At 41.2% G+C, this 20,705-nt stretch overlaps 1 protein-coding gene across 4 annotated transcripts in view; it reads left to right on the forward strand.

Moving 5' to 3' along the window:
- LOC129022787 (cytospin-A-like) overlaps positions 1 to 20,705 on the forward strand; it is a 109,464-nt gene that overhangs the window by 57,251 nt on the left and 31,508 nt on the right. For all 4 annotated transcript variants that reach the window (XR_010125886.1, XM_063662857.1, XM_063662855.1 and 1 more), the window contains 4 exons: positions 1,158 to 1,333; positions 5,276 to 5,439; positions 9,241 to 9,332; positions 19,851 to 19,995. Coding sequence is in view for 3 of the 4 variants with exons in the window: in XM_063662857.1 (XP_063518927.1) it covers positions 1,158 to 1,333; positions 5,276 to 5,439; positions 9,241 to 9,332; positions 19,851 to 19,995 (577 nt within the window). In the remaining variant the exon portion in view is untranslated. The remainder of the gene's footprint in view (positions 1 to 1,157; positions 1,334 to 5,275; positions 5,440 to 9,240; positions 9,333 to 19,850; positions 19,996 to 20,705) is intronic.

The raw sequence follows: 20,705 nt of genomic DNA on the forward strand, positions 1-20,705 counted from the left end.
TTTGGGTAGAAGAATGTACTATAGGTTGAGTATCCCTAACCAGACATTCTGAAATCTAAAATATTCCAAAATTTGCAACTCTTGGAGTGATGGCATGATACTCAAAGGAGATGCTTATTGGAGCATTTTGGATTTCGGATTTTCAGATTTGGGATGCTTAGCTGTTAAGTATAGTGCAAATATTCCAAAATCCAAAGAATCTTAAATCTGAAATGGTTTTGGATAAGTGATACTCGACCTGTAGAAATTTATGGGTAGTAATTTTAGAAAGATAGATTTGGGGAAAAAGTGTAAGAAAGATTATTAGCTTTTGGTTATAAGGTGCCCCAAACTAGTCTGTTTTCATACAAGTTTTCTTCATTTTGTGGCCATGATCCATCTTGCCAACAGCAATGCAGCCATGCTGCAGGGAGTAGGGAGAAAGCTACTCAGTCGTTTGGGTCATACCACAGTTGCTCAGGCTGCTTTCATGGTGTAAGAAAATTGCTTTACAGGTATGGGGGGCATGGGGCTCAGGCATGCCCCAGCTATGGCTCTGATGGAGGTGAGTCCCAGGGAGACTTCCCCACCCGGACACACCCGCATCCTCCATGACTGTGGGAAGCAACAGACCACGTAGTTCCTTACTGCCTCTTTGTATAATTTTGCCTGCCTATATTGAGTTTAGTGTTTTTCTTCTGGCTTCCTCTTCCTCTTCCTTTTCTTTTGATTTTTTTTTTTTTTTTCCTGTTAGGTTTTGATGTCAGGGTATTTATAGTTTTTCACTGTATGGTTCACATACCATTATATACCTTCTTGTGCTTTTCAGAGGTAAAGATCCATAAATTCTGGATGATGTTTATTTTCATAAGACTTGCTTTGAAACTTGCATGAAGAAGGGAAGCTTGACATTATTATCATTAATATCTGTTGAGCACTCTGAGTACTTGATGCCTCAGTAGGCAGATCAGCTGGAAAATCTTCCTTATTAAGAACAAGTTCACTAATAATAGTTGCATTGCCTGTTAGATAATAGCAGTTCTCTGGGATTAAAAAAATTAATCATCATTTGGAAGCATTAGTGCGTTATAGCAATCCAATCATAAACAAATTTTATTGCTTTTAAATAAATCTTGATTGCTCTCTTTTGGACATAAAAAGTTAGTTTTTTAATATAGGAAGAATCTGTGGAATGGCGGCAGTTTCAGGCTGATCTCCAGACTGCAGTAGTCATTGCAAATGACATTAAATCTGAAGCCCAAGAGGAGATTGGTGATATGAAGCGCTGGTTACATGAGGCTCAAGAAAAAAATGAGAAACTCACAAAAGAATTGGAGGAAATAAAGTCACGCAAGTAAGTTCTGAGAAACCTGTTGTGTACTTATGTTTCAGTAGAGAACACTTAAATCCCAATTTTTGATGTGGTGCTATGGAAAAAATGTGGAGTTTGATACTTACTGAGTTTGGATCTGATGGAAGTTACTCAGCTTTTCTGGGCCTCATTTTATGGCACATGTAAACTAGTACCGTCTATGTGGATCTTTCAGAGTTGTCAGTATCAGTGATCCACAACTCTGGAGGGAGCCAGGATGGTCTCTCACATGATTCTCCTTTCCCCCAGCCCCACAGTCCAGCCCTATTAATTTTCTTTAGATTGTGTAGCCTCATGATTAAGGATGTGGACTCTGGAGACAGATATTCTTGGCTCATGTCCAGCTCTGCCTCTTACTAGCTGTAATCTTGGTCAGAAGTCTTGACTTCCCTGAGCCTCAGTTTTCTCATCTTGAAAATGACACAATACTACCTGCCTTACAGTGTTGTCATAAGGATTAAATAAGATAATGCCTGCCAAGTGCTCAGGCCAATGATCAGTATACTTTAGCTGGTATTTTTGGAGACCCAAGTAAAGAATGCAAAGTGAGTTTCTCTCTATCATTTACTTGAGGAATTTTCACTTGTTTTATCTTATAATCACATGAATCTCCGCAGTAGGTTTTTTTCCCCCATGTAACATAGACATCATTGGAAACTGATGAAAATTATTAGATGAAATGACAGTTGTGACATGTGAGCTCCACAGTGAGACTCCATCTAAGAGTAGGGGATAGTATTTTTGTGTTTGAGGTTATTACTAAGAATTTGATTATTCCTTAGTTTGAGTAATTATTAAGTGGGCATAGGAAGAAATTTAGAAAACTAACAGTATATCTTTAAAAAATGGTCTTATTATTGCCTTGCTCTAGTAAATGGGTCAGAGAAAAGTATTGCTAAGCATTTTTCATTGGATTCCTTAAGCAGAACATGGAATGAGACAGATTATTGTTTCTCTACTAGTATAAAACATGTATTACGTTACTTTTTTTCTTTATATTATTAAACGAATAACGTATCAGAAATGCTTCATTCTGTAGTTATCCTGAGTGAATGAAATTCTACTGTTAAAGTTTCATTCCTTTGGATCTCAAAAATTCATAAGACTTTAAGACACATGTTTTTAAAATGCTTTCTGAAAGAGGTAGCGTCTTGTAGGGCAGTGGTTCTCAGAGTGAGGCCTGCAGATTGCTGGGTGTCCCTAAGGCCCTTTAAGGACTCTGTGAGGTCAAACTGTCTTCATAATACCATCACATTGTTTGCCCTTTTCACTGTGTTGACTTCTAAACTGTTAGTGAAAAGCAAGTGTAAACTGTTGATTAACCAAGGTCTTGGCAATAAATTGCACTCATAGTCATTATACTCTTCACCACCACATACTTGCAGTTTTTTTTTAATGTAGGTTTCACTTAAAGATGTCCTTGGTAAAACAGTAAATTATTAATTTTACTAAATCCTGGTCCTTGAGTACACTCTTTAGCATTCTGTGTGACAAAATGGGAAGTACAGAAAAAGCACTTGTGCTTTATCTGCTAAACTCAAGACTATACTGAAGAGTGAGGTCACGTTGAGGAAAGTGCTGTGGTTAGTTTGAACTGCTTTCTTTTTTCATGGAATGCCATTTTTTTACTTGAGAATGACAGACAAACTGTGCATCATTCAGACTTTGGTGTTATTTGGTGGATATTTTGTGAAAACAATTAAGACAGCCTATCACTTAAAGGAAAACAACTGACAGTATTCGTTGCCAGTGATAAAATGTGGGCTTTGAAGTGAATGTTAGGATTTTGGAAAACTTGTAATTTACCATTGGTGAGTTTGGCAGCTTCCCATAAGGTGTCTTCTGATGAGATCATTGCGACTTAAAAATGTATAATGACAGAATTTAGAAAATCTGTGTAATTCAGTGAACTAATATTTTCCTTACAGCCAGTCTGTGATGTTAAACAAGATTGACCAGTGGATTTTAATGGGCAGAATAGGAAAAGTTCACTTATATGGTTGCAGATTCCACATTGGAGCTAACTTTTAAGTTACTACTTGTTGCATTTTAGTGCAGTTATCAAAGAAGAACAGCTACAGTTATCTAAAAGGGCTATTAAAATCTTCCCTTTTCCACCTGCCTTATCTATGTAAGACTTGCTTTTTTTCATATCAAAATAGGTTGAATACAGAAGAAATGAGAGTTTAGCTGTTTACTCTTAAGCCAGACATTAAAGAGATGATTTAAAAATGCAAAGCCCTGTTACTCTCCTTACTAATTTTTTTTTGGTTTTGGAAAACATAGTTATTTTTCATAAAAATATATTAGCCCTGTATTTATTTTTATTTTTAGATGATTAAATATTTTTATGTATTCTTAGTTTTAATGTAATGGAAGACAGCTATTATAAACAAAAGCTTTTTGGGGTCCTTACTCATTTTTAGGAGTAGAAAGGGGCTCTAAGATCAAAAAGTTTGATAATCACTGTTATAGATTTTTTATTAAAAGTTCTAATCAGCCGGGCGCAGTGGCTCATGCGTGTAGTCCCAGCACTTTGGGAGGCCTAGGTGGGCGTTATCATTTGAGGTCAGGAGTTTGAGACCAGCCTGACCAACGTGGAGAAACCCAGTCTCTACTAAAAATACAAAATTAGCCGGGCGTGGTGGCACATGCCTGTAATCCCAGCTACTCGGGAGACTGAGGCAGGAGAATCACTTGAACCTGGGAGGCGGAGGTTGTGGTGAGCTGAGATGCGCCGCTGCACTCCAGCCTGGGCAACAAGAGCGAAACTCCATCTCAAAAAAAAGAAAAGAAAGTTGTAATCATGACAGCTAAATGACCTTAAGAGCCTGTGGTACATCTTGAGGCAAAATACTGTCAGAAGGCCAAATGGCCACCAAAGACGGATTTTTCCTAAGGACTGGCTTAATTTTTATTCACGTACTTGATAGTTATATGACATGTACAAACTCTGCAATTATAATCTCATTCCAGATGAAAGAATTCTGTGTTAGTCAGCATAGTGAATTTAGAATGTGCCAGAAATGAAATGGAATTGATTTTTTCAGATGACTCAGGATGCATCACACTGAGCTTCTAGGGGACTCATGTTACTAATATGGGTCTGGGCTTTTTTTTTTTTTTGTAGAATTCTATTTGAAGTCTACACCACTTGCCTCGTTTTTATTTTTATTTTTTTAAAGAGTGTGGGCTAAGCATGATGTATTAGCTAGAGCCAGTATAAATTAATATTATACAGTATCAGGTACTGGTGAACCTCCAGACTCCTGAGAAGGGCCTTCTCGGCAGCACAGGACCTGGGGAGTCTCAGCTCTGAGCCAGTCTACCTCCTATTTTACTGCTAATTGATTACTGATGTCCTTACCTTACACTTACTCAGATGAAAATGGAATTTGATGGTTGCTTAACTTACTTAGGATAACCTGATATAAAAATTTCAGCATCATTTCCTGGTATTTACCAAGCAAATGAGAACATTAGACCAGGTAATTTACTAAGCTCAACTGATACAATTTTTTTAAACTGATAGTTTTTTTTTTTTTGAGATGGAGTCTCGCTCTTTCACCCAGGCCGGACTGCAGTGGCACTATCTCGGCTCACTGCAAGCTCTGCCTCATGGGTTCACGCCATTCTCCTGCCTCAGCCTCCCAAGTAGCTGGGACTACAGGCGCCCGCCACCGCGCCTGGCTAATTTTTTGTATCTTTAGTAGAGACGGGGTTTCACTGTGTTAGCCAAGATGGTCTTGATCTCCTGACCTCGTGATCCTCCTGCCTTGGCCTCCCAAAGTGCTGTGATTACAGGTGTGAGCCACCGCGCCCGGCCATTAAACTGATAGTTTTTAGTGCCTTTCAGCTGGGCAGGGAAAATGTGTATGTTCTAGTACCTATGTAAAAATGCTCTGATTTTAATATTATTTTCAGGCAAGAGGAGGAGCGAGGCTGGGTATACAATTACATGAATGCCGTTGAGAGAGATTTGGCAGCCTTAAGGCAGGGAATGGGACTGAGTAGAAGGTCCTCGACTTCCTCAGAGCCAACTCCTACAGTAAAAACCCTCATCAAGTCCTTTGACAGTGCATCTCAAGGTAATTAATTTCTCCTACATTGTGCCTACTGCATGCGGTTGTGTTTACTTACCTTATATTCTCTGGTCTGATTTGGTATTCTTTACTGTCTTACTCTTAGTCCCATTAACTTTCATATAGTATTAATGCACTAGACTTAACAGAAGGTGATATTTAATAGAAGGTTTGAGATCTCTTCAGCTTCAGAGGTGTTAGTCTTAGACAGAAGCCTTAATCCCAAGCAGAGATGTGTCTTCTCACCCTCGGTGGATCACACACATTCCTGTTACTTTAAGTAGGTTTTCTATGCCTAAGAACTTCCAGATGTATAACTTTAGCTCTTCCCTTCCTCTAAACTCCTCAGTCATGTCTATCCAGATGCCTACTTGACATGGACCCTCAGGTGTCTCCTGGACATCTGACATCCAAAAACCAAACTCTTGTCTGCCATCTTCAGCCTCCTCCCCATGCATCAATGGCAGCATCACTCTACCCAGTTACTTAAGCCAAAAGTCTGGGGATCTTCCTTAAATTCTTGTTCTTTCTTACCACTACATCTAGTCCATTACTAGCAAATTCTGTTGATACAGCCTACATCATGGATATCTTTGCTTTGTCTTCTCTCCATCTCTAGTGGCACAAGCTTTAGTTCAAGCCACCATCAACCAGTAATTTCAGTAACCTCCAAATTAATCTCCCTGTTTCATCCCGTGATAAAAATATCTTTTCTTGTTTAAAGTCCTTCAGTTGCTTATTATAGTTGAAACGAAATTCAGATTCCCAAATGCCTCCATGGTCTGACCCCTGCCTACTCTTTGCCTCAGTTGAACCACTCTTCCCCCACTCACTGTAGTCCTACACGGCACTTCAGGTTCTGAATCAAGCCGGGCTTTCTTTCATACAAGCTCTAGAGGCTTACTCTTCCCACTTTCAAATGACTGACTTTTTTTCATCTAACTTCCTCAGCTCTGGGAAAGGAAAAGCGTTGTGGTTTTTTCAAACAGTTAATTGTAATATGTCCTGAAGCTCAAATTTTTATCTAGAAATTCTTTAAACTTTATTAACAGGCTACTAGAATCTGTATTCTGTGATTATACACAAATGAGTTTTCATTGACTTTAAAAGCAGAGCAAAAGCCACATGTATACTCCTACACACTGTTGGTGTAGACATTCTGGAGGACTGTTAGGCAACACCTTCCAGTTTAAAATGCCATATTCATAGACTCTGAAGTTGTTATACTTAGTACTGGCACAAGTATTATGCATAAAGATGGTATTATGTATAATACCATCTTTATATGTATTATGTATAATACAAGATAGTATTATGTATAATACTATCTTTACAGACTCTGAAGTTGTTATACTTAGTACTGGCACAAGTATTATGTATAAAGATAGTATTATGTATGAAAAACTCTGTATATGTGTATGTATACATATGTATACATATACAGAGTTTTCAGTATAGCATTGTTTGGAAAAATGGAACACCTAGAAATTGCTTAAACACCTACTAAAAGGATTAAGACAGTTATGACCAATTAATACAGTAAAATACTATGCATATTTTAATAAGGATGACATAGATCTCAAAGTACTGATGTTAAAACATGTCTGTGGTCCTTTATTCAAGTGTGCCACCAGAGCAGTGGCTCTGTGCGCTGCAATCCTTTATAGTAAGTTGCAGGCCAGTACATATATATATGTGTGTATATATCTATATATACCTATATGTGTGTGTGTACATATATAGTGTGTGTGGTCTTGTTTTTTTAAGGTACTTAGATAACTAAATGTTTTTGCATTTAAAGTGCAAGAAAGATGTACCCAGAACTGTTGTTAGTGGCCACCTCTGGGTAATATGATGGGGTAAGATGAAAGGAGAACTTTAAAATATATATGCTTTGAGCTGACAAGTGCCTGTAGTTCCAACTACTTACGAGGACGAGGCGGTAACATGCTGTCACCGCACCTGTTAATAGCCACTGTACTCTAGCCTGGACAACAGAGCAAGACTCTGTCTCTAAAGAATAAAATATATATATGCTTTGAAAATCAAATTGATAATGGAATGTCTACATTAAATTAAAATTATACACCTATTCAAAATGTTAGTAAAGCATGCTTTAATGCACAAAACTGCTTCATACTAATGTTTTTAAAAAGCCTCATGTTATTTTATAATAAAATATATGTAAATGACCCAGCAATTCTACTTCTAATTATATATTCAAAAGAACTGAAATAGATAATCAGACAAATACAGTCCCTGACTTAACGATACTTTAACTTTTGATTTTTTGACTTTACAGTAGTGCCAGTGATACACATTCAGTACAGCATTCAGTAATTTAAATGAGTTATTCAACATAGCCATTTATTATAAAATAGGCTTCATGTTAGATGATTTTGCCTAACTGTAGGCTAATGTAATGTTTTGATCTTGTTTAAGGTAGGCAAGGTTAAGCTGGGATGTTTGGGAGGTTAGGTGTATTAAATGCATTTTTGACTTGCTTATGATGGGTTTATCAGGACGTAACTCCATCATAAATCGAGAAGCATCTGTGCTTGTACTTAAATGTTCGTAGCAGCTCTGCTCACAATAGCTAATAGATGAAAGCAACCCAAGTATCCATGCATTGGATGAATGGATAAACAAAATGTGGTATATTCATACAATGGAATATTATTCAGCCACAAGAAGGAATGAAGTAGTAACACATACTTTAACATGGATGAATCTTTACAACATTATGTTTATTGAAGGAAGCCAGATACAACAGGTCACATATTGTAAGATTCCATTTATGTTAAATATTCACACTAGGTCAGTCCATAGAGACAGAAAGCAGATTGCCAGATGCTGGCAGGACAGTGGATGGGAAGTGACTATTGGGATACTAGGTTTTCTTTTGGAATGATGAAATGTTTTGTAACTAGGTAGAGGTGATGGTTGCGTAATATCGTGAATGCACTAAATGCCACTGAACTGCACATTTTTAAACGGTTAACTTTATGTTTTGTGAATTTTGTCTTAGTACGTGAGAATACATCTAAAGATATCAATTCTAAATGTAAGTAAATATATTCATGTTTATATTGGCTGCATTAAAAAAGTCCACAGTGATCTGCTTCATCTTTCCACACTGTGTGTTTGTATCCCATTTTTAATTTAATTCAGCATCAAATGAATAATCATTTTTGCAGCCTTTACCAGAATCTGTGCTATGCTCAACTGTCTGGAAATTAATAAATTCTAAAAACATAAACTACTTTTCAGCAGTTTATTATAGAGAGAGAGAGACTGATATGCCAACAAGTGATTCCACATCCCTGCGTTAAATACAAATCAGAAAATATATGTGAAGTGATGGACTCTGCAGGAGGAATTGAGGAAAGACAAGCAGGAGTTCCTCATTCTTTTGTTTAATATGCAACTGTTGAACATCCTTTACCTGCCAGGCTTCTTACCTGATATAGTTATGTAAATACTCCTCTTGGGTTTTACTACTTGAATTTCATTGCTTTATGGAGCACTTTAACTACATAACATAATTAAATAACAAAAACGAAATGACTGCCATAACAAGGGTTAGAAATAAGCATGACTACTCTACGGATGCAAATAATTCACCTGATGGGAGGAAAAGCACCTGTGTGCTAAGACACGGCTACAGATGTTCAGCAGAGGCTAGACGTCAGCCAAGACAGTGTCCAGCAGGGTTTGAGAGCATTGGGTAATCAGGCGAGTCCTTAAGTGGAGACCAGTTAAGCTTCCACTGTACAGTGACGTTATTTCCGTTTGTTGTTTTTGTAGTACCAAACCCTGCTGCAGCTGCAATTCCTCGAACACCCCTGAGCCCAAGTCCTATGAAAACCCCTCCTGCAGCAGCTGTGTCCCCTATGCAGGTGAGTGCCTGGAACCACAGGAGGCTCTTAGGGCCTCAGAATCTGAAAGTTGAAGCCTTTTCTTCACAGTCATATACACCTGTATTAGTTGGGTAAATGACTACCTCAGCAGGGATGTATCTAGAATTTGTTTCCTAAAATACTGTAAGTATCTTTAATAGAGATAAATTATATAAGTGTAAATTGTATTATTCTGATAGACTCTAATAATGATAGCAACAATTGAACACTTGCTATGTGTTCTACACTGTTCTGAATGCTTTATAATGTTAACTCATTTAATCCTTACAACTCTTGGGTATTAGGTACTGTTCTTATCTGTATTTTTCACATGTGGTTACTGAGGCCCAGAAAAGTTAAGTAACTTGCCGAGGTTCGTGCAATTAAGTGGTAGAGTGGGGGTTCAGAGCTAGGCTGTCTGGATTCAGTGACTTTAGTCACTGCACTAAGACACAGAGGTGTCTCTTGAGTAGAATATGTGGTTGCCATGTCTCAGCCTTTACTGCATAGCAAATCACTTCAGAACTTAGTGGCTTGAAAGAACAGTTCTGTTAGTTTTCACATTTCTCTGAGTTGACTAGGCAATTCTTTGCTGGCTTTCCTGGGCTCATTCCTGCAGTTGAATTCATAGAGAAGGTGGGATAGGGCCTGGGCTCAACAGGATTCCTGGGCCGCTTTCTTCATGTGATTTGTCTTCTCAGGCTCCTTCACAGCATGGTTATCTCCAGCTCCAAGAGACTGAAAATGGAAGTTAGCAAAGCTTCTGAAGACCTAAGCTTGGAACTTGGACAGTGACACTTCTGTCCTGCTATTTTAATCCAAGCAAGTCACAGGGCAGCTGCGATTCAGAGTGGAAGGGGTGCACAAGGCATGAATTCAGAGAAGCGTGATTCATGAGGGCTGTTTTGTAACCGGTCCGGCACAGGTCATTATTGATACATTAGAAACAAGTTTAAAAGTTGCTCCTCCATGCCATTGTGGAATGCAGTTGAGAAGCGGGGCAGAGGGCTATTCAGTAGTGCTCAAGAGGCCGCTCATTGTGCATTTTATTTAGCCGCTTTTGGACAGTATAGTTGAGGCGGAGTATTTCCACATAGGTGAGAGTAGCCAAAGGAAACATTGCCTAAACCTCATTATCCTGTGATAAAGGGTAGCCCTGGCTGCACCTCTTCCCTAAAATAATGGTGTTGGGGAGCATTTTCATTTCGAGTTGAGACATTTGTGCTGTGTTTACTAGTGTACTCCCTCTGCATTTATATTGTGAGTTCGTGGCTTTGTATTTGCATGTATATACAAGATGTTATGTCTTTTTTTTTTTTCCTCCCCCGAAACGGGGTCTCACTGTCACCCAGATTGGAGTGTAGTTGCATGATCTCGGCTCACTGCACAACCTCTGCCTCCCAGGCCCAACCAGTCCTCCCACCTCAGCCTCCCAAGTAGCTGGGACCACAGGCGTGCACCACCATGCCCAGCTATTTTCTGTGTTTTTGGTAAAGACAGGGTTCTGCCACATTGCCCAGGCTGGTCTTGAGCTCCTGAGCTCAGGTAATCCACCTGCCTGGTCCTCCCAAAGTGCTGGGATTACAGGCATGAACTACCATGCCTGACATCATGTCGTAATTTAAAAAGAAGGGAAGAGAATACTGTTCCACCATGTAATGACCTTTTTTTTTTTGAGACAGAGTCTCACTCTGTTGCCCAGGCTGGAATGAAGTGGCATGATTTCGGCTCACTGCAACCTCCACCTCCTGGGTTCAAGTGATTCTCATGCCTCAGCCTCCAAGTAGCCAGGATTACAGGTGTGCACCACCACACCCAGCTAATTTTTGTATTTTTAGTAGAGATGGTATTAACCATGTTGGCCAAGCTGGTCTCAAATTCCTGACCTCAAGCAATCTGCCCTCTTCAGCCTTCCAAAGTGCTGGGATTACAGGCGTGAGCCACTGTGCGCAGCTGATTTAATGCTTTTTTATGTGCTCCCTATTAATCAAACTTCATCTAAAATTCTGAAAATATAGATAAAAGCAAAATAAAGATGCCAAATGTAATAAACTTCAAATAAGATGAACTTTCTTTAAGTGGTGTTTATCAGTTGACGTTTAATGTACGAGGCATCACTTTGTAAATCTTTGTAAAGATAGGAGGTGAAAAATATTTCTACAAGTTGCAAAAAGCTAATACTTATAAGCTACATTCAGTAGCTTTTTAGTACATGATTAGTTAGTACAGTGCTTCTCAAACCTAATCGTATATAAAAATCATGTGGAGAGTTTTTAAACACGTAAAATTCCCAGACCTCATCCTGGTAAATCATAATCTCTGGGGACTGGGGCCTAAGATTGGGATTGTTCATTTTTCAAAACTCTCTGGGTAGGAATTCTACTCCTAGCTATGTGGGAGTAACAGGCTGGATTATTCTGCCATCACAAACAACTATTAATAGAAAGATGGACAAAATATAAGAAGCAATTATTTTCAGACATTGTACGTAACTGTGACCCCTGAACAAAAATTTTAAAATGAGGTAAGTCCTACTGTGGCCCACAGTCTTTTCCCGGAGGCAATTTCCAGGTGGTGGTGCAGGGAAGATGAACCTACATGGAGCAGGGAAGAGAAAACCAATTGGATCTGAGTAAACACAAATCAACATTCAAGGAGAAGGCGACTGCTCGAATTTGCAGGGCAGATACTGGGAGGAGGGAGCTGCATAGAGAAAGGAGCATAGAAATCTGCACAGGCATCCCTTTGAGTCTGCCTGAATACCAACCTGTACCTGCATTGGGTGAAACCCCACAAGGATAATTTTCCAGGAACAGCCCCGCAAGAATAATTTTCCAGGAACAATTTCCAGGAACAGGGAGCTATCAGGCAAACACTTCTGGTAGTTCACCTAGGGCAGGAAATCATTTGAGTTCCCACCAGCCACTGTGGGACACCTCTTTGAATAGATGGCATTCATTATAGACTCCTAAAGGACCACACCTGAAAGTATCATAGAACTAAATACCCTCAGAGTAAATAGTATTCTAGATTTGCCGTAAAAGATCTTTAAAAATAAGATGCAGAAGGACCAAGGAGATCCTTAAGTAGCTATAGTAGGCAGCCTCTAAAATGTTCCCCAGCGATTCCCAATTGGTGGTAGTTGCTCCTTGTGTAATTTGCTCCTGTTGAGTGTTGGCTGCAGCTCGTGATTTGCTTCCAGTGAATATGGCAAAGCAAAAGAAGTGGTGGGATAAGGTTATCACTGCTAAAATAGTTACGAAAAGCTTTGCTTCTGCCTTGAATGCTCCTCTTGCTATCACTTAGAGCCACCTACTCCGGGGAATCCCAGTTCCCATGTTGTGAGCCAGCCCTGCAGAGAGGCCCACATTAGGAAGTGTGGGAACAGATCTTCTGAAGCTTGCCAGCAGCCATGTAGATGAGCTTGGAAGCAGATCTTCGATCCTCGAGATAACTGCAGCCCTGCTGACAACTTGATTGCCTCCTCGTGCTAGACCTTGAGCCAGAGGCACTCCGCTAAGCTTTCTGACCCACAGAAACTATGAGATCATAAATGGATTGTTTTAAGCCACTAAAGATTTGAAGTAATTTGTCATGCAGCATAGGTAACTAATACAGTAGCGTACTTATTTGCCAAAGTAATAATTTTTAAAGGAATACAGCAAAATATAAGACTCCATCATAATCTGGCATGCAATAAAAAATTACTAGACAATGAAGAAGCAGGAAAATGTCACCTATAACCAGGGGAAAAATCAGTCAATAGATGCAGATCTAGAACGGATAGAAATGATAGGATTAGCATGCATCGATGTAAATATGATCTCTGCTTAAGTATGTAAAGGGAAGCATGCACAGATGAAGAGAGAAGTGAAAGATATGAAAAAGAATAGAGGAGGCCAGGTGCGGTGGCTCATGCCTGTAATCCCAGCACTTTGGGAGGCCAAGGCAGGTGGATCACCTGAGTTCAGGAGTTCAAGACCAGCCTGGCCACCATGGCGAAACCCCATCTCTACTAAAACTACAAAAAAATTAGCCAGGCACAGTGGTGTGTGCCTGTAATCCCAGCTACTCAGGAGGCTGAGGCAGGAGAATTGCTTGAACCCAGGAGGCGGAGGTTGCAATGAGCTGAGATTGTGCCGTTGCACTCCAGCCTGGGCGACAGAGCAGGACTCCGTCTCAAAAAAAAAAAAAAAAAAAAAAAAAATAGAGGAAAAGATGAGTATGTTTGAGGACATAGCAGTAGAATCTGTCCATAATGAGTAACAGAGAGGTAAAAAGACTGGGGAAAAAAATGAACTGAACCCCTGACTTGTGGGATGAAATTAAGTGGTCCTACATACCTGAAATTGGAGCCCAAGAAAAAAAGGCGGGTCAGGGGGCAGAGTGGGAAGTGTGTCTGAAAAAACATTTGAAGAAATAGGCTGGACGCAGTGGCTCACGCCTGTAATCCCAGCACTTTGGGAGGCCGATGTGGGCAGATCACCTGAGCTCAGGAGTTTGAAACCAGCCTGGGCAACATGGCGAAACCCCGTCTTTACTAAAATTACAAAAAATTAGGCAGGCATGGTGGTGTGTGCCTGTAGTCCCAGCTACTTGGGAGGCTGGGGCAGGAGAATCACTTTAACCCGGGAGGCAGAGGTTGCAGTGAGCTGAGATTGCACCACTGCACTCCAGCCTGGGTGACACAGGGAGACTCCATCTTTAAAAAAAATTTTTTTTTGAGGAAATAATAGCCAAAATCCATCCAAATTTGATGGAAATTATATACTCATAGATCCAAGAAAATCAGGAAGCTAAAGCAAGATAAGCATATATAAATATACAAACACCCTCATCCCCATGCCCATTAAGGCATTGGTGACAAACAGTGATAAGAAACTCTTAAGGACAGGCAGGTGAGAATGATCACAGACTTCTAGTTAGAAACTGTGCAAGTCAGAAGACAACAAAATGGTTGGGTTTTTTTTTTTTTTTTTTTTTTTTTTTGAGATGGAGTCTAGTTCTGTTGCCCAGGCTGGAATGCAGTGGCATGACCTTGGCTCACTGCAACCTCTGCCTCCTGGATTCAAGTGATTCTTCTCCTGCCTCAGCCTCCTGAGTAGCTGGGACTACAGGTGCATGCCATGGCGCCCGGCTAATTTTTGTATTTTTAGTAGAGATGGGGTTTCTCCATGTTGCCCAGGCTTGTCTCAAATTCCTGGACTCAGGTGATTCACCTTCCTCGGCCTCCCAAAGTGAGCCACTGTGCCCAGCCCAAAATGGCATCTTCAAATGTGAAAGAAAAACCCTGTCAACTTAGAATTCTGTGTATTTAAAAAAAAAAAAAAAAAGTAAAATTAAAATTTTTTAGGCAAATAAAAGCTGAGGGAATTCATTATCCACAGACAGTTGGGGGAAAGTGAATGAGGAGTATATGGGACTTTGCTGTACTGTCTTTACAACTTCCTGGGAATCCATAAGTGTTTCAGAATAAAAGTTTAAAATAAAAAGGCTTCCCACATAGAAAACTCTAGGCCCAGGTGGTTTTACTAGTTAATTGAATCAATCCTTTGTGGAAGAAATAATTCCAATTGTATACAGTCTTTCAGAAAACAGAAGAGTAGAAGGACTTTCCAGTTCATTTTAGGAAGCTAGCATTACCTGATAGCAAAACCAGACAAAGACATTGCAAAAAAAGAAAACGGCTAGCCAGTATTCCTCATGATTATAGATGGTTATAGATGCAATATAAAAGCACACATTAACAAAACTGAATCCAGCAATATATAAAAACGATAATCCATCATTACCAAGTGTGATGTATCCCAGGGGTGCAAGGTTAAAATTTACCTCAACACAATAAAAGAGGAAAAAAAAATTAAAAAAAAAACAACATTAATCTCAACATCTTTAGAAAACTATTTGACAAAATTTTACACCCATTCATAGTAAAACTCTTTAGCAAACTAGAAGTAGAAGGAGACCTGTGGGAACTCCACAGCTAGCATCATACTTAATCTGGAGACTGAATGCTTTCCCACCAGGATCAGGAGCAAGGTAAGGATACCCACTCTCACCACTTTTGTTCAGCATTTTGCTGGAGCTCTTACCCTGTGCAATTGCATAAGACCAAAAAAAAAAAAAAACAGAAAGAAAAGACAGCATACAAGTTTGGAAAGGGTAAAGTAAAACTGTCATTATTTGCAGATAACATGATCATTTATGTAGAAAATCCTAAGGAGTCCACATAAAAGCTTTTTGAGTTGAGCAGTGTCAAGGTTTACACGAGGTCCTATACAAAAGTTATTTGTTTTTCTGTATATTAGCATGAATAATTGGAGATTGAAATACTTAGCAATAAATATAATGAAATGTATGCACAACCTGTGCAATGAAAACAATAAAATATTGCTGAGAAAAATTGAATAAATAGAAAGTGATGTCATTTATAGATTGGAATACTCAATATTGTTAATATCTTGTAGTAGTCTTTTAAATTGGTCTGTAGATTCAACACAATACCAATTAAAAGAGCAGTGCTCTTTGGGTAGAAATTGACATGGTAGTATTAAATTCATATGGAAATGCAAGATCCCTGAGGCCAGGTGTTTGAGACCACCCTGGACATCACAGTGAGACCCTGACTCTACAAAATATTAAAAAATTAGCCAGGCATGGTGGCACATGCATTTAGTCCCGTATACTTGGGAGGCTAAGGTAAGAGGATTGCTTCAGCCCAGGAGTTTGAGGCTACAGTGAGCTGTGATTGTACCACTGTACACCAGCCTGGGTAATACAGTGATTTTTTAATTAAAAAAAAAAAAAAAGGCCAGCTACAGTGGCTCACGCCTGTAATCCCAGCACTTTAGGAGGCCAAGGCAGGCAGATCATGATGAGGTCAGGAGTTCAAGACCAGTCTGACCAAGATGGTGAAACCGCATCTGTACTTAAAAATACAAAAATTAGCCAGGCATGGTGGCACATGCCTGTAATCCCAGCTACTCAGGAGGCTAAGGCAGGAGAATGGCTTGAATCCAGTAGGCAGAGGTTGCAGTGAGTGGAGATCATGCCACTGTTCTCCAGCCTGGGCAACAGAATTAGACTCTGTCTGGAAACAAACAAAAAAAAAAAAAAAAAAAAGGGCATAAGGAATGGGCCTTACCAGATACTGAATCTACTGGTGTCTCCATCTTGGACTTTGCAGCCTCCAGAACTATAAGCAATACATTTCCTTGTTTGTAAATTACATAGTCTAAGGTATTTTGTTATAGTAGCAGGAAGGGACTGAAACAAATGGTTAGATTTGTTTCCAATCTCTTGCTCCCACAGTGCAGTGAGTGACCTGTACTTTGTGCAAATGCACAAAGGTGATAGGCTAAGTAATTAATAAATAGCTTAACTGTAACCAGATAGCTTGATGTGTGGAAACTTCTGCTAAAACAGAACAAAAATTTTGTATACAGTTAACCTGACAGTTTGTGATTCTCTTAAATTCATTTTTCATCTTTCATTAGAACCATACAACTATGAAAACAGTCATTACTAGATTATTATAGGATAGGGGGAGAATTACTGGCTCATAGAGGAGTTAGTCTTCACCATCCAGTAAGGTTTCTGCAAATACAGTGATGCGCTTTCTGTCAAATGAATCTTCCTTCCATCCTCTCCTCCTTCCCTTTTTTCTCCCATCCCTTTCCTCTCCCCCTCCCTCTTTGCTTCCTCCATTCATTCAAAATGTATTCAGTTTGAGTGTCCACTGATGGCCAGCATGGGCGATTTGCGCTTGGGAGCAGGAGTGGCGAGAGTGGTTGGACTCCTTGAGGCTTCTTTGTGCGTCTCTGGCTTTTGGACAACTTAGAAAGGGGCCAACAAGAATGAGTTACTAGAAGTGAAACCTTAGCAGAGCCACACTCCACCATGAATGCTGGTTTACTGGAATGAGGATGCTATTTTTAAGAAAGAGCATTGTGTTTCATCATGGAAATTTTGAGCATCTGAGCAGGCAGCCTGCTGGCTCACTCATCTTTAAAGTCCTGATGGACAGAGGCTGTGTTTTCTTAGCTCTGTACCCCAGCACCCACCAGGTCCTGCTCTGTGGCAAGAAGGGAGGAAGGAAGGTCTGTGGTGGACGAGTAATATGTGAGTTGTTGGTTTCACCTCAGCTGGCGACATCCCAGGGGGCTGGCAGGGCTGGGACCTTGCCTCAGCCTTTGAGTGCTGGGGCAGTGAGGTGAGCGGTCCAGTGAGGGACGTTTTTGTTGCAGTTTTTTGGGAGCTTGCACTTCTCAGAATGCCTTATTTAATAAAGCTCTCCTGAAGGACAAGCTGCCCTTTTTGGGGTCCTCAGGGCACCTTGTTTTGCCAGAGCAGCCCAGATTCCTAGGTGTTCCTTTGCCTCGTGGGAGGGTGACCTGGGAGTGGGGTGCTGATGTTGGCACCAATGAGCTGCCTTGTTGGGAAAACCATGTTGGGGGTGCCCTTGGGGTCGTTCTGCCGACAGCTGGTGTGCTGGCATCTCTCCAGGTTATATCGAGCTCTGAGACATCATCTTTGTGGCTTGCTCCTCTAATGTGTTGCTGAAAAGGAAAGCCGGGGGTGGAGAGGAGATTCCCCCGCTCCCCCTTTCCCTTTATATAGCAATCTTGGTGAAACCAGCAGCTGTGACAGCATGGGGTGGGGAAAAGACACTAGGCTTTGGAACAAGGCTGACACAGTTCAAGGCCAGACCCAGCTGTTTCTCACGTCTCTGAAAACTTGGGTGCTTTAGCTGTTCCAAGCTTCTCTCTCTTCTTTTTTTTTTTGGAGATGGAGTCTCCCTCTGTCACCCAGGCTGGAGTGCAGTGGCATGATCTCGGCTCACTGCAACCTCCGCCTCCTGGGTTCAAGCTATTCTCCTGCCTGAGCCTCCCGGGTAACTGGGATTATAGGCGTCCGCCACCACGCCTGGCTAATTTTTGTAATTCTAGTAGGGGCGGGGTTTCACCATGTTGGCCAGGCTGGTCTTGAACTCCTGGCCTCAGGTACTCTACCTGCCTCGGCCTCCCAAAGTGCTGGGATTACAGGCACGAGCCACCTCGCCTGGCCCAAGCTTCTCTCTTATCTTTGAAGCATAGATGTAATAATAGTACTTATTGTGATATATTTATTTTCTTAAATCCTTTTATTCTAAAATAAAGCCTACCTTTAAAAAAATTATTATTATTTTTATTTATTTGTTTATTTGAGACAGAGTCTCGCTCTGTCGCCCAGGCTGGAGTGCAGTGGCAATAGCTCACTGCAACCTCCGCCTACTGCGCTCAAGCGATTCTCCTGCCTCAGCCTCCTGAGTAGCTGGGATTATAGACGCCTGCCACCATGCCCGGCTAATTTTTGTATTTTCAGCAGAGACGGCGTTTCACCATCTTGGTGAGGCTGATCTCGAACTCCTGACCTCATGATCCGCCTGCCTCGGCCTCCCAAAGTGCTGAGATTACAGGCATGAGCCACCGTGCCTGGCTAAAAAATTTAATTTTTATCAGAGATGAGTGTCTCACTTTGTTGCCCAGGCTGGTGTCAATCTCCTGGCCCCAAATGATCCTCTCGCCTTGGCCTCCCAAAGTGTTGGGATTACAGGCATAAACCACCATGGCTGGCCGAATCCTACTTTTTGGAACACAGTCTTGTGCCACATAATGACATATCAACCACAGACCACATATATAACAGTGGCCCCATCAGATTAGAATACTGTATTTTTACTGTATTTTTTCTATGTTTAGATATGTTTAGAGACACAAGTACTTACCGTTGTGCTACCACTGCCTGTCTTATTCAGTACAGTCTCATCCTGTGCAGATTTGTAGCTGAGGAATAATAGGCTGTACCATCCAGCCTAGTGCATAGCAGGTGATAGCATCCAGGTTGTGTAAGTCACTCTAGAATGTTCCCACAGTGCCGAAACAGCCTAATGAGTTTCTTAGAGCGTATCCCTGTCGCTTAACAATGCATGACTGTAAATAATTTGCGATTGGGGACAAAGCATCTTTTTATTTATTTATTTATTTATTTTTTGAGACAAAGTCTCACTTTTTCGCCAGGCTGGAGTGCAGTGGTGCGATCTTGGCTCACTGTGACCTCCGCCTCTCGGTCTCAAGCGATTATCCTCCCTCAGCCCCCTGAGTAGCTGGGATTACAGGCACATGCCACCATGCCTGGCTTATTTTTGTGTTTTTAGTACAGAGGGGATTTCACCATGTCGGCCAGGGTGGTGATTTCTTGACCTTGTGATCCGCCCGCCTCGGCCTCCCAAAGTGCTGGGATTACGGGCGTGAGCTACCGCGCCTGGCCGGGACGAAGCATCTTTTATTTGGACCACAGCTTCATGGGAGCTTCTGCTCTGTTTTCTTGTTTCACTGAAAGATGAAGCCTCAAATATGGCTGTGGTCCTGAGCCAGAGAAGATGCTGTAGAGAAAAGCATTCTGTGAAGAGTGGACAGACATGAGCACAGCCTTGATGTGTGGGCGTGGCCTTGATGCATGGGTCTTTCTTTCCCACAGGTGCTGCGAGTGGCTGAGATGCTGCGGTGGAGGGGAGGCCAGGCCCCGCACTGTCTGGCTGGGGCACCCCGAGAAGAGAGACCAGAGGTATCCTCGAAATGTCATCAACAATCAGAAGTACAATTTCTTCGCCTTTCTTCCTGGGGTACGTGCAGGCAGGGACCATGTTCTTTTCTTTTTTCAATCACAAATACATGCGTTGGTACAGATGTTATGTCATGTCATGTCATATTATTTTTTAGACAGAGTCTCACTCTATCACCCAGGCTGGACTGCAGTGGCGCAATCTTGGCTCACTGCAACCTCCGCCTCCTGAATTCAAGCGATTCTCCTGCCTCAGCCTCCCGAATAGCTGGGATTACAGGCATGTGCCACCATGCCTGGCTAATTTTTGTATTTTTAGTAGAGATGGGGTTTCACCATGTTGGCCAGGCTGGTCTTGAACTCCTGACTTCAGGTGATCCACCCACTTCAGCCTCCCAAAGTGCTGGGATTACAGATGTGAGCCACCTTGCCCGCCAGTACAGTCTTAAAAGACTGAGTTCCCTGTGGCAGATGTCGGTGACTTTTCTGTGCCACCTTAGTCCCTGGTTGTTCATCTTCCCTGGGTTCAGCACTGGGTAGTGGCGGGGTTGGAGGTGGGGTGGGGTGGAGGGGGCACCTGCCTTCTGTCTGCAAGGCTGTGTGACCCCACCTGCTCAGTTAGAGTAACTTCATATGTATTTGGTGTGCTAAGCCTAAGAATGAAAAAGACATTCTGGGGACCTAGCATTATGACCAAAACAGCAGAAAAGAATGTCAGCAGTGCTTAAATTTCCCCCCACCATGACACATGTAGTCAGTATTGGCAAGTTG

Source organism: Pongo pygmaeus, chromosome 23 (assembly GCF_028885625.2).
Source record: "Pongo pygmaeus isolate AG05252 chromosome 23, NHGRI_mPonPyg2-v2.0_pri, whole genome shotgun sequence".
In the NCBI taxonomy this organism is placed as follows: domain Eukaryota; kingdom Metazoa; phylum Chordata; class Mammalia; order Primates; family Hominidae; genus Pongo; species Pongo pygmaeus.